Source organism: Crotalus tigris, unplaced genomic scaffold (assembly GCF_016545835.1).
Source record: "Crotalus tigris isolate CLP2741 ecotype Arizona unplaced genomic scaffold, ASM1654583v1 scf7180000019297.387313, whole genome shotgun sequence".
NCBI lineage: Eukaryota > Metazoa > Chordata > Lepidosauria > Squamata > Viperidae > Crotalus > Crotalus tigris.
Window position 1 is genome coordinate 112,733 of NW_024097473.1, and position 20,622 is coordinate 133,354.

The 20,622-nt window shown below is 40.8% G+C and overlaps 1 protein-coding gene across 3 annotated transcripts in view; it reads right to left on the minus strand.

Moving 5' to 3' along the window:
• JAG2 (jagged canonical Notch ligand 2) overlaps positions 1-20,622 on the minus strand; it is a 145,797-nt gene that overhangs the window by 69,321 nt on the left and 55,854 nt on the right. For 2 of the 3 annotated variants that reach the window (XM_039361492.1, XM_039361490.1), the window contains exons 3-11: positions 20,486-20,540; positions 12,426-12,680; positions 10,807-10,867; positions 7,489-7,619; positions 5,214-5,333; positions 4,036-4,149; positions 3,125-3,238; positions 669-782; positions 221-267 (exon numbers count right to left, since the gene is read on the minus strand). In XM_039361492.1, coding sequence (XP_039217426.1) covers positions 221-267; positions 669-782; positions 3,125-3,238; positions 4,036-4,149; positions 5,214-5,333; positions 7,489-7,619; positions 10,807-10,867; positions 12,426-12,680; positions 20,486-20,540 — 1,011 coding nt within the window. The remainder of the gene's footprint in view (positions 1-220; positions 268-668; positions 783-3,124; positions 3,239-4,035; positions 4,150-5,213; positions 5,334-7,488; positions 7,620-10,806; positions 10,868-12,425; positions 12,681-20,485; positions 20,541-20,622) is intronic. The other variant, XM_039361491.1, reaches the window with a different exon arrangement.

Here is a 20,622-nt window from a genome sequence, read left to right on the forward strand (position 1 = left end):
ATATATTCCTGAATGGCTGCCGGCTATGCATTTGAATTCTGAACTGTGTAATGTATTGCCCATACATGAACAATTGCTACGGTATTATTCATCTACAAAGATATAAAGAATTAAAAGGGTGAGGTTAAGACAAATGTTGTTAAGGTCCAATTATGATTGTCCTGATAAATTTTAAATTTAAAAGGTTGCTCAAAAAATCATAAAACAACAGAAAAAATACCTTGCAAGTCCCTCCATTTTGGCATTGCCCATGACAATAATTAACATCTAGGGATAAAATAGGAAAAGCATTAAAAATAATGGAAATAATAGACTGAAGCATAATTAATGTTATCTGTTGATTTCAAATATTCAAACTGATGTTTTCCAGAGGAAAGGAAATAAGAATTTTATGGGTGATGCAAATTTGAAAGAGCCCAAATCATAAAGTCAAGCAATATTTAAAACATATTGACCCATGTGAGTAATTTCTCAGAAACTTTTAGTTAGTTCATTCCATAATTCAAAAGCTAAGGCTTTAGATGCAAGGAAGTATGTGATAAAAGTGTCATTGTAAAGACTTGCATAAAAGTTAGGTTTGGAAATGACACATATGCATTAATTTGTTTTTAGTCTATAAATAAGAGACCCTTAGGATCAAGGGTATACACTAAATATTAAATACTGACTGATATGACAATTTACTCCTTTCCATCCTGGAATGCAGTCACAATAATATCCACCAATAAGATTTTTGCAAGAATGAGCATTAAGACAGGGTTTCCCTTCACAGTCATTAGCATCTGTGAAAGAAGAGAAGAAAAGCAGAGAGTGAAGAACAAACCCAGAAAGAGACTGCCCTTGCACCAAAGCAAAGCTTCCATGCTTTCCAAATATCAGCTACATTTCATTAGCTACTTTGATATGATTTGCTGATATTTTCAATATGCATGCTGCATTCTTTGCCCTAGGAAAGCCTCAATGACTATTTAAATAAAATTCAGGGAAATAGCTGCAATAAAAATGATTTGAACAGGTTTCTTCCAACTTTTTCTAAAAACTAACTAAATCAAACCACACCATCCTGGCAGCTGCATTAGGAATTTTTCAACAAACAACTTAATTGTGGATTAGATATAGAATAGCCAACAAATGTGGACACCTTGGATAACGTATGGCTATGCAGCATTTTTAAAGAATGGTTAGATATCAGCATCTATTCTATCTCTTATGCAACCATTCAATCCCTTGCTCAACAGAAAATTGATTAAGATATCTGGGGCATTAAGATTAGTGATCTCACTGACCTGATTCTCCTCTAATGTCATTACCTATTTCCAGTGCTCTTTTTGTAAAAAAAAAAAAAAAAAAAAAAAGTGCCAAAACTCAAACACATCATACAACCCGCCTTGCCTAGCCTCCAAGGTTTACCTTTGTAGTTGAAAAAAAACCCTTTCAATTTTTACTGTATCTAAAAAGACTAGGATTTTGTTCAAGGTAAGTTAATACTATTAATGTTACCATGCACTGTGTGGCTTTAGGCATTTTATTAATCTTTTGAGTCGAGGTGGCGCAGCAGTTAGAGTGCAGTACTGCAGGCCACTTTAGCTGACTGTGTTCAGCAGGTCAGCGGTTCAAATCTCACCGGCTCAAGGTTGACTCAGCCTTCCATGCTTCCAGGGTAGGTAAAATGAGGACCCAGATTGTTGGGGGCAATGTAAATATATATATACATTGCTTACTGGTATACACTGCTTAGAGAGTGCTTGCACTTAAAGCAGTATATAAGTCTCATAAATAAATAAATAAATTTACCACTGGTATACCCATTTAGTTTAATGAGAGGAAATGTCAGCTTTCTATGTGGAATGAAATTGGTCCAATAAAACAAACTTTGGTTGCTTGTAAAAGATTGAATTTTTTTTAAGAAGTTGTCAAACAAGGTAGAAAAATTTACATTTGGAGTTTAATATGGATATTGACTTAAAACAAATTAAAGTTGAAACTTTTGTCAGTGAACAGATTACTCTTAATTTAGCTTTAAGTTAAAACCCAATTTAATAAGTGATCTGATTAAACCTCATATCTAGGTCTACCTTTACATCTGACCAATACATAATTATATTATTATTATTATCACTACTACTACTACTACTACTACTACTACTACTACTACTACTACTACCTCCAAATCACAAGACATTGGCTTTATTCCTCCCCTCTGCAGTTTGAATATAAAGTATAAAAGACTAAAAAGAGATTTTCGTAGACATCCCAATATTTGAACTACCCAAGGAACTGAAACAGCAAAGTTTTCCTGTCAGGCAAGCTTCCACGCCTTGCTTTGCCTTTCTTTCCTCTGGCTTCGCCACTTTTTAACCTCACACCCCACCTTCTGTAAGGGAAGGCAAAAGGCTCGCTCACCCTCTCGTGAAAGATGGCTTCCATGTTTATATGTCTCCCATCGCCACCATTGGCTTTCACACCACATGATCTGACCCAGCCAATCAAGCCATGCTCTGGTTGTGGTGCTCAGGTGCCTCACGGCACCGTACCGCCAATGGGGCATTTTCAAAAACGAACAAGAATAGAAGGGAAACTATAGGAAAAGAACGCAACTCTGGAAAATCCATCGAAAAAAGGTGCCAGAACTCTGTTCTGTTGCGTTCTATGACAAAAAAGCCCTATCTATTTCCCTGGCAAAACAGTAATTGTGGAGGTTTTTTGGTGACTCCAGCCTGAATTATGCATTCAAAAACATCTGTACAGAAAGCTCCATTTTTCTGAGTAATTCTGCAACATGCACATACCACAATCATGAAATGAGTCAAGCAAATGAAGGAATAAGGAAAACTGAATGGCACAAAAACTTTCAGGAACAAAAACTTTCTGCAGCGAAACACAGTACCTTAAACATTTAAATGCCTAATTTATCCACTCTTATTTTGCCAAAGATAATTATCTATAGCAGGGAAGAATATTACAGATGAATTTTGATTAAATGTTGAACAGATAACAATTTATACCCTATTTTATGAAGTGATATAAGCAGTAGCTAAATAATAATTTGGTGAAGATGACCTTAACATCTTTAAAAATATTTTTGAAGTAATAATTTGAAACACTTTTAAATGTTAAGACTTACCAAGATGGCAGGTTGCTCCAATCCACTGCTGTGGACATATACATTCAAACCCATTAATGCGATCAACACAAGTACCACCACTAGCACAAGGGTTAGATGCACACTCATCAATATCTGGGGAGGAAAAAAGTTGTTTGAAATAGCTTTAGAACTGTAAAATATCTTTCAAGCAAAGAAAGACGCTAATTTATTCTGACATGTAATCCCAGAACTGTCTACAATTGTCAAAACTGGCAATAAAGTAAAACAAAATGAGGTTCAAATCCTAAAACAGGGTTAACATAGTTTTAGGAATCCCAATCAAATAAGGGAAAATGCTGGCCTGTTCATGCACATGAGGAGTGCTACACTTTTGCATCTTTGTCTCATCTCCTGTGGTTCTCCCCTTCATCATGTTAATTACTTTTCATTCTCTGATAAACTATTTAAAAAAAAAGTTGCATCCAAACTTTTTGAACTTATGGGTCTATTTAGAAATTTTTTAAGTACTGTATAATGCAACTTCATATACTGCCATTGGGAAAAGTAATTTAATTCAGAAAAAGATATATGTTGAGCATTACAGCATTTTGTAGTAAATAAACTGATGAGCATCCTTCCTATCAATTCTAAAATCACTTCTCTCTCTCATTCGGATAGATTGATACCATTCTTATTGTAGTCACATACCACAATAATTTAAAAGAATATTTCTGGGTGGAATGTTATTTAGTTTTAATTGAAAGAATCCAAAAAATGATATAGAAAACCTGGGGGGTGACAAAGGGGGAGTCCATGTGTGAATTGCAGAAATGGGCACTTTCTTCAAGATATCTCTAAGGGAATGGCAACTGAGTTGCAAGAAATTTTCAAACACCAAAATGAGTTTTTCATCAGCAAGGTACAAATATTATGACTCAGACAGTACCTACCAATTGCACATGTTGGTCCACTCCATCCTTTAGGACACTGACATTTAAACCCGGATGAAATTTCATGACAAATTCCGCCATTAGCACAAGGATTTGAAACACAAGCATGCTCAGCTAATGGGAAAAAATAATAGTTTTTAAATCCAGACTGAAACCCTGTTTATAGTTTTTCTATAAGAAAAGTCACCATTAAATTTTATGCATTTAGGGTGTCCCATATCTGCCAATTTCATTTTCTCTTGGTTTCTTGTTTTTCTATTTCTCTTGGTTTCTTGTTTTTCTACCTTGCTTTGTTTCTTAATCATTTAAATATTCAACATGACTGTTTAAAAATTTCATGTATGTTCATGAATATTTTGTAGATTGCCAGTTTGCTTCCAGATTCAATTCAAAGTGTTGGTTATGACTTTTAAAGCACTTCTGGCATACGTCCAGGTTATCTGAGGAACTGGCTCATCCCGTTGGGATTAGCCCAGTGCACTCACACTGGCAGAAGAGGCATGCTGCTAATCCCATCACTAAAGAAATTTTGGTTGGTAGGGTCCTGGAGAAGAGCCTTTTCTGCCATGATTCCTGCTGTAACATCCTACCCCTTCCAAGGTGAAATCTACATCCCTTCTGGAGGTGGTTAATTGATTAGATAGACCCTACCTCCTCCCCATGCATACTTTGCTCCTTTCTTCCCATCTTGGTTAACTGAATTTTAACTGAATTATAAATATGCTGAATTATATGTATTTATTGTTTTAAGGTTTTATATCATATGCAGATTATCAGCTGCATAAAGTTGCCTCGGTGAGATGGGTGGCATAGAAGTTTAATAACAATAAATATTTTTCCTATTGTTTTCCTACTGTAATAAGATGAACATACTTTCCAACATTTCTCTATTACATTTAGTGTATTTCCTATCATTATTTGTACAGTTTGGGGGATTATCTAAGACATAGTTGTCATTTGTAAAAAGCAAATTCCAGCCTGCAAGTATGTATTAACTTATATATAAGTTCTTGAAGTATAGATTAATATTTTCATAAAAGACAGTGGAGAGAATAGAAATTCATTTAATTCTAATGCATATAGGAAACAGGAAAATGCCATACATTTTGAATTTTTCCTATGTCACTAATTAATAAAATTTCTAGAGTAGAAAATGTATTATTAACTGTTGTATGTACCAATTTCACAGTTCTTTCCAGAGTAACCATCTTGACAAGCACAGCTATATTCATCTGGTTCTGTATTCATGCAGGTTCCACCATTTACACATGGATGATGATTTCCACAGTAGTTTAAATCTAGGATTAGAAAGAAGGATTAAAGTCATAAAGCAAGGCTTTTCAACCTTTTCACCCATTGTACCAATTTAAGGATATGGCAACATCTGAGTACCACCAGTCGCCTAGCAAGGTGTCAAAAACTTGATGACCAAAAAAAAAGTGATAAAATACAGGTAGTCCTTGACTTACAATGGTTCGCTTAGTGACTGTTCGAAGTTACAATAGCACTGAAAAAAGTGCCCTCCCAAGGCACAGCCGAGCAAGACACCTGCCTGCGGCGCTGTTCCTCCTGTCCGAGGTTTTCATTGTTGTGAGGCATTTCTGTTGAGGATTGGCAGCAGGGGTGGGGGGTGGGGTGTTTGGTTTTTATTCCCCCCATCTGCTGGATGGTTGCAGCAGGTTTTGGGTCACTTCACATGACCCTGGGACACTGTGACCATCATAAATATGAATCAATTGCCAAGCATCTGAATGTAAATCACAAGACCCTGGAGATGCTGCAACATTCCAGCTGATCGGCGCTTCTTCTGGGCTCAGCAGAAGCGTCAGGATCAGTGCTGCTTTCCAGCTGATTGGTGCTTCTTCAGGGCTCAGCAGAAGCACCAGGATCAGCACCAGCTGGAGCCTGGCGCTGATCCTGGTGCTTCCACTGAGCCCTGACAGCCCCGAAGAAGTGCTGATCAGCTGGAAAGTGGCACTGATCCTGGCGCTTCCACTGAGGCCTGACAGCCCTGCAGCTCCAGCCATCTCTCGGCTCAGGCTTGTGCAGTGCTGCCACCAGTTCAGCTCATTCCCCTCCCCCACTACCACTTTTCCAGGATGGTCGCGTACCACCTGCCAGGTGCCAATGTACCACAGGTGGTACCCATACCACTGGTTGAAAAGCTCTGTCATAAAGTACAGAATATTATATATATATATATATATATATATATATATAATATGTATATATATATATTAATATATATAATATATATATTGGAAGTGTCTTGGCGACGTTTCGACAAGTCCCATTCGTCATCTTCAGGCTGGTGTTTTCAGCTTCGTGCTTCTAGGAGCACGAAGCTGAAAGCACCAGCCTGAAGATGACGAATGAGACTTCGTCGAAACGTCGCCAAGACACTTCCAATTTTACGCGGGAGAAAACCTGAACAACCAAAGACCTACATACAAACACCCGCGAAAACCTAAGAAAACATATATGTGTGTGTGTGTGTGTGTGTATATATAGGTCTTTGGTTGTTCGGGTTTTCTCCCACGTAAAATTGGAAGTGTCTTGGCGACGTTTCGACGAAGTCCCATTCGTCATCTTCAGGCTGGTGCTTTCAGCTTCGTGCCTCGAGCAGCAGTGTGTGGTCTTGGCTGTTTCTTCCTTTTAACTGCCAGTGGAGGTATGAACTGATTGGGTGGGAGCTTGGCTGTGTTCTGATTGGGTGGAGGTGTGTTCTGATTGGTTAGGGGCTTGGCTGTGCTCTGATTGGCTGGGGGGTTGGCTGTGCTCTGATTGGCTGGGGGGTTGGCTGTGCTCTGATTGGCTGGGGGAGTGTTCTGTTCGGTTGTGCTCAGGTTAGTCTGAGTTGCAGAGAGATTCAAGATTTTGGACAACAGCCAAGCCCCTAACCAATCAGAACACACCTCCACCCAATCAGAACACAGCCAAGCTCCCACCCAATCAGTTCATACCTCCACTGGCAGTTAAAAGGAAGAAACAGCCAAGACCACACACTGCTGCTCGAGGCACGAAGCTGAAAGCACCAGCCTGAAGATGACGAATGGGACTTCGTCGAAACGTCGCCAAGACACTTCCAATTTTACGTGGGAGAAAACCCGAACAACCAAAGACCTACATACAAATACCCGCGAAAACCTCAGAAAACGTGTGTATATATATATATCTATATATATATATATATCATCTCCATATCTAAATTCTCTTTTAATGCAGCTGATTTCATGTAAGTTATTGCATATACTGTCATTTTTGTGACATTTATAATGGCACATAGAGAAACATCCATCAAGCTACCAAACAACATCTTACAGAAAAGTTACCTGATACAAACTAGATTCTGCTGAATGCTCTTAAGTAAACATCTTTACATAAACAAGTGTTACTAGATTTTTGTTAACCTTGAAGCTTTAAAAGTATTTATTACAAGTAGAAGTTCAATACCTTTATTGCAGAGCAGGCCTCCCCAGTTGGTTTCACATTTGCATTCCCATGGGTTGTTACAACTCCCATGAGCACAGCCTGGGTAGGGGACACAATCATCGCAGAATTGCCCCTGCCAACCATAATTACACCTAGACATAAGTGCATATTAAATGTTAGCAATATGTTCATTTTCAGTCGACAACTACAATGTTCATACAATTTTAAGTTGCAAACTTGCATTCAGTTATGTTGTGTAAGCAGTCTTTAACATCAACAAGCATCTAGCCACCATGGATTGCCGTAATCTTAAACACACGTTATCTCTTACTATATCTGATGTATGTCAGTGAGAAGTTACAAAATTATATACCTGTAGGAGTTTTTTTTTAGTATCAATGGCCTTTCTTATATAAATTAAAAATATTTTGGGTTGCTAGCAGCCTGCCTGATTTATAATTTCAGCATTCATCAGGAGCTAAGTATTGCTTACTAATGTTTAGGTTTACAGTACAAATTATTTTTTAAAAACCATCTGTATTTTATCATCTTGAGTATCTTGAAATACTTGTGAATGTATCATTGTTTTATTCTGTAGCCAAGAGATTATCGCAAAACATTTTCGATGCTGAAGGCAATTCATTTCCCTCTCTACTTCCAATCTTTGAAATCCCTCCCACATCAGACAAGAGGTTCATGATGTCCACTGTCAATTATATTACTTATTATTAACTTTACTGGCTGCCTATCTTACCACAGGTTAACTCTGGGTGGCTTACAATGTTAAAAAGGATAAAACTTACAAAACATAATAGCAATAAAATATATAAAATTATAAATTATTAACTAATTTGTATCAATTTTCTAATATTGGTTCCAAAGCTATATACACATTGAAAGTAATATATAGCTGATAATAAGAATACATTATTTTATACTAGACTGTAAAATGGAGGTATTTAGATTCACCTGGAAACAGTATTTTTAATTAAGCACTAGAAGCAGACTTACTGTTTTTACAGACATAGAAAGGAGCTACCTGTCTATATAAGCTTGATTATGCTTGAATGAGCTACTTGTCCATATAAGTTCGATTATAGCACACTTCCTAAATTTCTGCAGGAACCAAGTAAATATATAAATAACTATTTTTTGGGATTTCACCCCATGTAATTCATATTCCACTATGCAGCTGTCTCAAGGGACAGAAGTTTCATTTCTTGTTCATTCTGAATTCATTTTTCATTCAAGGACCCAACATTCACTGGATAACAAGTTGGATAAAGAGCAGTTGCCAACAGCTTTTAGTTTTTTAATACATTATAATATCAAATAGCAAAGCTATTGAGTTCAGAATAAAAATATGCAAGGAAAAACAGTTTATATTAGTGATTCCCATTAACTAGGCTATAACTTGGGATGGAGACAAAAAAAGTCAAAATATTAAGATTACTTGGGAGTATTTGGTTTTCAGCTCTAAGTGTATTATATATGTAAGTGAAACACTAAAACTTGAATACAGGATGGCAGCGAGAGCAAAGCTGCTCATGAGTTGTTTTCTGTGCTACTTGAAATAGTTTTATTTCATTTTATCTGAAGGCTGGCCTAAATGCTCTATTTGAGCAGACAGATGGTATATAAAACTATTTTAATTTATACATTTGACAACAATGTCTATATTTGAAAATATAAAAATATGTGCTAAATTTATTGTTAGTTGCTTGCAATACAATTTTATAAAAAATTATCATTTGAAAAATAGAAACAATCTCTCAAATTCAGAGATTTGTTTAGCAATTAAGTATCTTCTCCACAAAATTATTATATGCCCATAAAGATGCATATAAACAATGATCTGGAAGTTAAAGTTAGGAGACCCAGTTTCCTTAGCTACGGAGACTCACTAAGTAACTTCGAACCAAACCTTTTTTCTCAATCCAACCCACCTTACAAGATTATTGTTTAGGAGAAAAATAAGTAAATTGTATATACTGCATCTGAACAAAGACAGAATGTAAATCTAATACATATCGACATAAACTTCATACTGACAAAGAGGTGATAATGAGTCCTGTCCCAAGAATCTACTATTTGATCAAGATATACTGGACAATTATACTCTCCAACCCTTATAGAAAAAGTGACTGAACTGCAATTGTAGAGAATCCTAGAGGAAGTAATTTTCAGTACCACAGAACACTATATTCTTCTGAACCATCTTGAAAGGTTACAGTGAATTGCAATTTCTCCTCCTTCCTGAAGTCACGATTCTGGGGTTGTGGTAGTTAAGGAGATTGAATCATAGGCCTTTTAATGGAGAGTGCTACAGGGCTTGATGCTCTCCCACTTTTATTCAGCATCTAAAGGACATTACTGAGTGAGATCCTCCAGTAGCATAGGGTAATGTTACATTGGTATACAGATGATATTCATTGTTGTATTTTGACCCCTCATTGAGTAGTTGATGCTTTTGAAATGCTGCTCAGGTGCCTGGAGGTTGTCTCAGTCTGGATAGGATCAGGTAGAGACTCAATCCAAGGAAGATTTTTGAGTGAGATTCCACTGTTAATTCCAGAGTTCTATTGCCTCAGGCCAAACTGGTTTGCAGTTTAAGGAGAGCAGGTACAGCTGTGGTCAAGAGGGCATTTGCAAGTTCCATCTTGTATGCAATCAACAGTAAATTCTCTTGGAACAACAGCCATTGCTCATTCTAAGCCTGTTACCTGTTGATCTGGCTGTTGTAATGAAATGGGCTATACTTCCAAAGAGTGTGGAAGTTATAGGTGAACTAAAATGAAACCACTCAGTTAGTGATGGGTGCATCTCAAAATATCCACATACGACTTCTATTCTGAGAGCTGTTACTAGTTAGCTTCCAGATGCAATTCATAGAATGGCTGTGAATTCCTTATGGTATATTTCGTTATAAGATATCTATGGAGTTTGAATAGCTAAGGGAGTATCTTTGCCTTGCCTGTTAAGATCTACGGTAGCTGGGTAGGCTTGTTGTATTTCCCTTAAAAATTGTTATTTTAAGGGCAATATAAGCACTCCTTTTAAGTTGCCATCTCACTCCTTTGGAATAGCACCTTCTTCCCAATTGTGTAATCTGCCCCTTCCCTCTGGTTTCTATGAAACCTGATTGTTCTATCAAGCCAGGGAAGCTGGTTTGCTATAATTGTCTTTCAATCATGAGATTGAATTCTTCAAAGTTGTTAATGTTTTTATTCCTGATTCCATAGGAATGTTTCTATTTATTTTTAACATTGTATGATTTGAGTCTGAATTACATATTGGGGAGTTCTATGCCACTCAGAGTAAGTAAATAAGCAAGCTTACTTGCACTCCCCAGGTACACTGCATCCTCCGCGGATTAAATTACATCCTTGCTTACATACAGCTATGAAAAGAAAGAATTAAACATCAGTTAGAACTAACTCTTTAGAAAAAGTGATTACTGTAATTAAATGATACTACCATTTTATGCACTGATTTTTTTCTTGAAGGATAGTTTTAAGAAAAAGTGGAACAGTTTTAGCTAAAACTATCAATTACTATTATCATATCCATCACCTCCTGAATACAAAAAACCAAATAGATTTTTTGTGATTTTTCAGGTCTAAAAATATCTATTTCAGGAAACACAGAAAGATACAAAGGAAGAGGAAACATAAAGCATTATAAAAATATCCTGTCAAAAAGCTATTCTTACAAGATATAAATATAATATAATATCTCAGATGCTGTGCCAACATTCTAATTTTGGAATGGATGCAGATTAAGTTCTATAAAATGAGGAACAGAACAAAATAGAATAACAGAGTTGGAAGGGACCTTGGAGGTCTTCTAGCCCAACCTCCCGTCAAGCATTTCAGACAAATAGCTGTCCAATGTCTTCGTAGTGTTTTAACTGTGAACTATAGATAAATGAAACAATTGCACTATGGTCAGCTTTCAAAACACAAGCCCAGCATCTTCAAAAGAAATTTCTAGAACAGTCTAGTCTCTTAATATACTCGATCAACCTACACAAATAAGCTGTTAAATATAGTAATACTAGATTTGGTGAATATAGTAATATAGTAATACTAGATCTGGTGAAGTAATATTACTATAGTAATATAGTAATACTAGATCTGGTGAAGAAAGCAAATCACAGCTAAACCCCACTGAAATATAAGATGTGTGAAAAATAGCAGTCATTATAGCTTGCCTACTATAGTAAGCAGTGCATATTCTTGAATGTTTCAGAAGAAATGTAGAATAAAAAACATTTTAAAAATAATGAGCTTCACTGAAGTAGGCAGTGGTTCAAGAGCTTCTATGGTTAAAACTGTGTGATTATGTGCTTTTTAAAGACTTGCTGATTCAATACAGTATCTCTAATAAACAAAATCATATTAGTTATTTTACAAGAGGCATAACTCAATGATGGACATTATTTTGCTTGCAGAAGTTATAAAATTGAGCCCCTGTCTTTTTCCTATTTAGAAAGGGCTCCAAAACTTAGAGACAGTATTAATTGGAATAACAACATGTAGCTTAAAGGTCCTGACTGCCTAATTGAGATATGGCATCAACATAATGTACTGGGTTAATAATAGTGCAGATATTCTATGCTGGAGAAAAACAACTATTTATTTATTTTGATCTTCAAATACTGCAGTAGATGGCTTGATGATATGAACTTTGTTATCACTTATGAATTCCAGAAGCTTAATACATCTACTCTGGAGGGTTAATATACATGTGTGTATAAATAAAGCGAAGAAAATAGTGCCACCTAAAAATGGATAGTTTGCTACTACATTTAAGTCATGAGTGTTATCTAATAGCTACAAAAATAGGCCAAGGAAGCAGTCAAAATCCTTAGTTTGGCCACTTCTCCTCTTTTGCCATAAAAATATGTCACAATTTCAGTATACCTGTTGCATTATAAAACATGAGAAATACAATACCTTGTTTACATTCATCACCTATCCATCCTTCCATACAAGCCTTATTTCCATTTTGGTCACATGTATAATGGCCCACAAAATCATCACGGGGCCCACAAAATTTATTGCACTGTGGTCCATAATAGTTTTCATCACATTTCACTCTTATTTGTGCTTCAAAATGAGCAACATGGCCATTCAACTGTAGTGTTGTCCATCTATCCTCTGGATTGATCATACCCGCATATGATACTCTGTCAATTAAAGATTTCTCATCTAAAAATTGAAAGAAGAATTTAAATAAACATATTTTAATACAGAGCATGTTAGCAAAGAAGAGCACTCTAGTTGCAAAAGGACAAAATGTGACCAGAAGTCCAGAAAATGTTAATTTTTGTACTAAGAATCAGCACACCCCTTAAGCCTTTCTAGGTTTCCACTTGTTTTAGAAAGCAAATTATCTTAAGAATGAAGGAAGTCATGTTAAGGGTGCTAGGAAGCTGCTACTGGTTAGAAATGGATTCCTATTTTCAGAAAAGGAAAAGATCACTTGTGAAAAACAAATAAACTGAAAGAAGTAACCAGTGGCAAATGAACTACAAGATTCCTGCATGTCCCCAATACAGAAGGGTAAAATTGTGGTTCAACCTTCTCTTGTTGCACTTTTGCCTTCCATCCCATATTTTTCTATAAATTGAGAAGGCAGTATAATTTATGTTGTGATTTAAGACAAAAGACTATGGAGTTCAGTACTTGCATTGAATTCCCATTGCTTTCTATACAAAAATTAGAATGGGAAGGGGGAGAATCTTGAGAAAAAAGATCTCTACTACATTATGAAATATTTCCTCACATTTTTCAATGCTTCTTCAATTTTCCTCAAAGCTTCCAGAGTTTTAGTGGAAACACTAATAAAACAAGTTCATTTATTTGGAGCATTGTGGTATTCTTTTGAGTTTGAGATCCCTGATCTAAGCTATTATATTTTGATTTCCTGGGAAGAAATATATTTAGATTTTTTTTTTACTCAAACCCCAAAGACAAGTTAGCATATTTCTGTTTTCAAACATCTGAGACACTAATGATTCAGATGTGGTGATATCAATAGTTAAAATAGGTCAGAAGAGTACTGCCAGAATTACTGTTGAATATGCTTAGCTTTCGTCAGTCCTCTGCTGACATCGTCCGAGTAAAAGCCATATAAGCAGGTCTTCCGACCACCGGCTGATGAAAGCTCTCTCTCTCTTTCTATGTAGGTCTTTGGTTATTCGGGTTTTCTCCTGCGTCAAATTGGAAGTGTCTTGGCGACGTTTCGACGAAGTCTCATTCGGAAGAAACAGCTACGATCACACATTGCTCCTAGAAGCACGAAGCCGAAAACACCAGTCTGAAGATGACGAATGAGACTTCGTCGAAACGTCGCCAAGACATTTCCAATTTTACGCGGGAGAAAACCTGAATAACCAAAGACCTACAAACACCCGCGAAAACCTCAGAATATATATATATATATATATTTATACACACACACACACACATATACACACATACATACAGACAGACAGATAGATATGTATATAAGGCACTTATAACCTTTCATATACTGTTCATAGTATTTTTGGTTAATCATTTCTTTTTAGTGTCTCAGATGTTTGAAAAGGAGCGTTGGCTTACCTGAACCCCTCTTCTCAGCATGATGATGAAGAATCCACCAATGGGTTATTTCAGTCCTCCTGCCCAATCAAACTAAGTTGTCAGAGTTGTCATGCCCATCCTTGCCTGGGACCTCCCGGTTTCATCAATGGCGGAGCCAATGACAACAGTTCGACGTGATGACTCTCCAAGAAATACAAGGTAAAACAACACCCTGACATTGACCTAACTAATCTCTATAGGGGCGGGCGTGGATTCTTCATCATCATGCTGAGAAGAGGCGTTCAGGTAAGCCAATGCTCCTTCTCCAGCATGATGACTGAAGAATCCACCAACTGGACTTACCAAAGCCCCCACAGTCCCTACGGGAGGGAATCAGTTGGGGTCTGTGTCTCTAGTCCTGTCACTACCTATTGTAATATTCGTCTACCGAAAGAGGCCTCAGCCGAGGCAAACTTGTCTAACTGGTAATGTCTAATGAAGGGGGAAGGTGAGGACCATGTCGCCGCCCTGCAAATATCCTCTATGGATGCCTGTGTTACCCACGTCACAGATGTAGCAGTGCTACGGGTGGAGTGTGCCGTCAGATGACTAGGAACTGGCAGGGAAAGTGACACATATGCTCCTGCTACGCACGCCCTGATCCATCTGCCTATGGTAGAGGCGGATACCTTCTGTCCCATGGAAGAGGGTTGAAATGATACAAACAGGGCTTCTGATTTACGAAATGACGCTGTGCGCTTGATGTAAAAGCACAGGGCTCTACGTACATCCAATGTGTGCCATTGGCGCTCCAGGTCATGTGATGGACGGGGACAAACGTTTGGAAGAATAAACTCCTGTGCTCTATGAAACACCATGTTAAGGAAGGATCTAACCTAAGAACCACCCTATCCTCGTGAAATGTGCACAGGTCCTTCCTGATAAAGCGGCCAGCTCCAATATACGTTTGGCGGAGGTGATGGCAATCAGGAAGGAAATAAGTGACAAGTATCACAAAGAACAGGTTCTAGTGGGTTCAAAGGGTGAGGCGGCTAGGGCCTGTAGAACCCGGGGTAGCTCCCAGGAGGGATACCTATGGACCACAGGTGGTCTGCTATTTGTGACTTCTTTGAGGAAGGAGCTGAGCATGGGATGCTGAGACAAAGGTTGAGAACTGTCCCAGGACAGTACCGTGGAAAGGGCTGCTACTGCCTCCGAATGGTGTTGGATGACAAGCCCTTATTAACACTCTCCAGTAAATATTCTAAGACCTTGGGATGGTCACAATTGAGAGACTCAGGTTGTTCCTGTCACACCAGTGACAGAAATTCTGCCAAGTGTGATCGTAGGTGCGGTTAGTCGCTGGTCTCCTGGCCGCCTGAATCATGTCAATCACACCTGACAAATATGACTGCTGAGTCAGGGTGCGGCGTTCAAGTGCCAGGCAGCCAATTGGAGCCATTGGGGGTCTGGATGTTGCAGGGACCCCTGTGTTAACCATATTCGACTGTCGGGAATCTGCCACGGATGAGTTGCGAAGAGGCTCACTAGGTCCGCAAACCACAGCTGTCTGGGCCAGTGGGGTGCAATGAATATTAACTCCGCCCGTTTCTCCAAGACCTTCCTGATAGCTGCTGGGATCAGAGGAAGAGGAGGGAAGGCGTACAATAGGCCTTGCGGCCATAGGCTGCATAGTGCATCTGTCCCCTCCGCCCCCCGAGAGGGGAAACATGAAAAGAACCTGGGAAGTTGGGTGTTCTCCAGCGAGGCAAAGAGGTCCACGATCGGATGGCCCAATCTGTCTGTGATCTCCTTGAAGAGATCCGGGTATAAGCGCCACTCCGAATGGCCCACAATTGACCTGCTGAGAAAATCTGCCTGCCGGTTCGCCTCTCCTGAGATATGCTCGGCCCTGATGGAAAGCAGGTTCTTCTCTGCCCAGGAGCCCAACGTTCGAGCCTCCGACATGAGGGACTTGGAATGGGTGCCCCCTTGCTGGTTCACGTGGGCCTTTGCAGCTACATTGTCCATGAGGACAAGCACATGTTTTCCACCAATCACCTTGTGGAAGTGTTTGAGAGCCAGATGAATCGCCCTGAGCTCCAACCAGTTTATGTTGTGCCTCATGTCCGAACATGACCACTGGCCCTGAGCCATCTAGGTTTGGAGGTGTGCACCCCAGCCGAAGAGACTTGCATCCATGGTCATAAGAATGCGGTGAGGCTCTTTGAAGAGAGTCCCCTTGAGCATGGCTGAAGATGTCCACCAATTGAGAGAGCATAGCACCTGACTGGGGACCTGTACCAACCGGTTGGAAGAGCTGGTGTGTAGTCTCTGGTACGGGAGCATGAACCATTGGAAGGTCCGAGCATGTAGTCTGGCCCAAGGTACTATCGCTATGCAAGATATGAATTTCCCCAGTAGCTGGGAAAGCATAGCCAGCGTCACTACCCTGTCCCTGCGGACTCAGATGATCAGGTCTCGAATGCTTTTCTGATGTCCTCTGACAGAAACACGTGACAAGAGTCCGTGTCTATTACCGCGCCCAGGTGTAAGAGGTGGGTTGAGGGGACCGTCTGACTCTTTTTGAAATTTATGGAGAACCCGTGATCCTGAAGAGTCCTGATTGTGAGGGCCAGATCCGACTGGGCGGTCGTGACAGAGTTTTATTGTATCAGGATGTCGTCCAGGTAGCATTGGACGTGTACCGGGGCCAATCTTAAGTGTGCTGCCAGAACTGCCAGGGTCTTGGTGAAGACCCTGGGAGCAGAGGAGAGACTGAATGGTAGGGCTCTGTATTGGAAGTGGCGGTTGAGATGACAGAACCGCAGGAATTGGCGATGATCCAGGAGGATGGGGATGTGCAGATATGCCTCTATGAGATCGACTGAAGTCATGAAATCCCCTCGCCTGACCTCGCCCAAGATAAAATGGAGCGTCTACATCTTGAACTTCCGATGCTGGAGATGGAGGTTCAGGGCCTTGAGGTCCAGTTTTGCCCTCCATCCCCCTGATGATTTTGGGACTACGAATAAGATGGAGTAGAACCCCTGTCCCACCTGGTCCGCTGGGACGTCCTCTATTGCCTTGATGCTTAGTAGATGCCGAATTGCATCTTTTTGTTGGGTTTCTCAGGGCTTGACAAGAGACCAAATGGTTTATGAGTGTGAATTTGAACTCCAGGGACAGACCTTCTCTTATGGTGCGCAGAACCCAGGAGTCTGTGGTTGTGTGTTCCCATTGGCGGAGAAAAAGGGTAAGTCTGCTGCCAATGGGGGGGTTCCCTCCTAAGTCACTTGGAGCAACGGAAGGGACGACCCTCTCTGCCTCAAAAGGAAGATTTGTTCTGGGTCTGGTGTCAGGACCTCCCTGTAATTCGTCCTGTCGACTGCACGGTCTGCCCTAGGAACAGGAGTACGGTGTGCTTGTCCAGTCTCCGTTGTTGCCGTGGTCTGAAAGGACTGGCGGCGGCCATAGGGAAGGAAACGCCTGTTTGCTCTCCTAGACAAATGAGAAATGACCTGCTTTTGTTTGTTCTCCACTAGGAATGGGGTTAATGCCTCCCCAAATAAACTATCTCCCTTGAATGGAGCCGTGGCCACCCGCCATTTGTGTTTGCTCTCGGCCCTCCAATTTTTGAGCCAAAGCAGCTTCCGAGCAACTACGCTGGAAGCCATTGCTCGGGCTGAGTGCTTGGCGGCGTATTAGGACACATCCGCCATATACTCTGAGGTCGCTATGAGTTTGGTCAGGTCCTGGCGGACTCTGACCTCCTCCAGGGGAATCCTCTCCTGAAGCTGTCTAAGCCAAGTGAGGGAAATCCTAGCAAAAAAGGAAGTGGCAGTAGCCGCCTTCGCAGCCCACGCAGATGCTTGATGAGCTTTGCAAAATGCTAGCTCAGATTTCTTATCCTCCGCCTTAAGGGCATTAGATACATCTGCTGGAAGACTGGAGGCCGAGAATAGTGGGGCTATGAATTCATCCACTTTGGGTACCTCCAATAGGTCAGTCAAGTTTTGAGCCATGTCTACTATCTTACGTTCAGCTCCCCCCTGGGATGGTTGTGCAGCCGGGGATTCCCATTGTCCCTGAATATTCTTCAGGAATAAAGGGGGGCAGGGAATTTGTTGACACCTAATTACTGGTTCGGAGAACAGGGGATTCGTGTCCTGGCCAGTGGAAGTTTCTGGGGTGGGGCCGGGTCAGAAGTGATCTTACCCGCTGCACATGCCCTGCGAAGTAAGGAGGGAAAGAGCGAAGCGTTGAAGAGCTCTGCCATGGGCTGGGAGTCTTGTGGAAGCTCCTCACAGTCTGACCACTGGTCTGCATTCCCGTCATAGTCCGAAGCACTGGAAGAATTGGATTCAGGATAGTGGGATGGAGAAGCTGCCCCGGTGTAGTCCATCAGTGCAGGTCATGATGAGGTGGTTGGCACCGATGGGGATTTTTGGTGACCTGAGGAGGTCATGGCTTGAATGACTGCCTGTGAAATCAATGACTGCAGTTGGTTGGTAAAGGAAGGTCCCTGTGGGAGATGAAGTCCCGCTGCAGTCGGTGTGAAGGTTGCTGTGGGTGCCGTCTGGTAGCTCGAGATCCTCTCCAAAGAGGGGTGTGCCTCCCTGGCCAAAAGTCTGTGCTGAGACCTGCTGAAGCTCCCACTCAGGCAACCAAGCTCTTCGTGAAGTGAGCAATTGTTGGACCATCTAAGGAGCTGCAATCGGAGGAAGTGGTGATTTCTGCCCCTCCCCCTCAGACAAGCGTTGGGCCCGAGACAATTGCTTCTCTAGGGCTTGGTGCGTGTGATCGGCCTGTTTGTCGCTAGCCTTGCTTGACCTCTTGCCGTATTTGGATTTGACCTTACCCGTAACCTCCTCTAGGCCGGGAGCTGTGAGGCTGGGTTGCTTGTCTGCATCCAAAGACTGTGGCTCAGTGATGTCTGCCATGGTTGATCGAGAGGCGTTCCAAATGCGGCTCTGGAACTAACTTGCTCTGCAAGAGACATCAGTTACCCCCCCCCATGGAGGGACTGCACGTGGATCAGCATGGTCCGAGCCACTGGCCAAGCTGGACACATGGGCACAGCAAGGCGCTCGTCACCAAGGCAAAAGGCAAAGTTAATGTGTCCATGTGAATAGCTTTGCAGCCAATTGGTGATGAAATCTCACGTGTCTCACAATAGTGGCAATGGTCAGGTCCTGATAAGCAACCACTAGATGCAGAGTGGCAGAAGCTAAGATGAAGGAGTGCTAAGCGACCAAGATCTGAAGAGCTTGTTGCCAACAGATCGAGTAAAGGGATCCTCAGCTCGTTGTGAGACCAAGTTGTTGTTGTAATTGGTGAAATTAAGGTACAGTAGCTGTGCTCCAATGGGCGAGCTTGCTAATGTGGAATGTCAGAGGCCTATCAGTGGGGTTGCAGGCCTGCAGATCACTCAAAATGGCACCTGTAACTGTGAGGCAGCAAAACCTATGTAGAATATTCCCGAAGGAATACTTGCTGCGTCACAAAATGGCGGCCACTCTTTTTTTTGTAAGGGGAGGGTGTTGAAATGATTGTAGACTAACCTGCGATCGTGTAGTAAGGCGCTCAAGGAATTCTTGCCCCAAGTACGATTAAAGTGGAAGGAAAGAAGTAAGGAAAAACGGCTCTCTCCGGATCACGCCTAACAGCTGATAGGCGCAATGGCCGTATCGGCGTATTCCGGCGGAGTTGGAGATTCCTTAGTCAAAAGGCTGTCAAGAGGCAAGGCTCTACTAGGCCTCTTCTCCTCGTATCGCTTCCAATAATTTAGGCCAGTCCACTCGCCTGAGGTATAAAACCTTTGGAAGGGGGCTGACGGCCTACGGCTTCAAAATGGCAGCCGCGAAAATGAAATGGCCTCGGAATGGGCCAGAGGTGTTTTGGGGATAACAAAACCCCCCCAAAAAACTGGTTGGGGAGAAGGGCTCAGCTGACTGCTGAGAAGGAGAATCTCTCCCCCCCCCCAGAAATTGTTCAAATGAAGAAAGGGGAAGGGAAGTTTTTTCCCCATTAAGGGAATGGGTTAGAGTTCGCTGCAAGGGAGATGATCAGAGACTAGAAGTCTCCAATCCTCCAGTGAAAAGAATCCACCAATGGGTAAAATTGAATAGTTTCTAAAAGTCTAACCTGCCTTAAGAGTAAGCTTTGAGAGTCAAAGTTATCACGTCCTCATGGGTGAAAGACTAAGATGAAACTGGGAGGTCCCAGGCAAGGATGGGCGTGACAACTCTGACAACTTAGTCTGATTGGGCAGGAGGACTGAAATAACCCATTGGTTGATTCTTCAGTCATCATGCTGGAGAACAGAAATATGCTAACTTGTCTTTAGGGTTTGAGTAAAAAAAATCTAAATGTTTCCTACAAGTTGTCTTATTTCCTCATAACTGTCAGCTCCAAGTGTTCAAATTCTTTAAAAATATACTCACCAGCTTTTGTTTCATTATCCCAGTCCCAGGCTTCTATTATTAATGTGAATGACCTCTGAAACAAAGCATACAAATCAGTTACTGGAGAGGCTAAATCAATATCAGAATCCTCTGAAAGTGAAATGCAACATGAATCA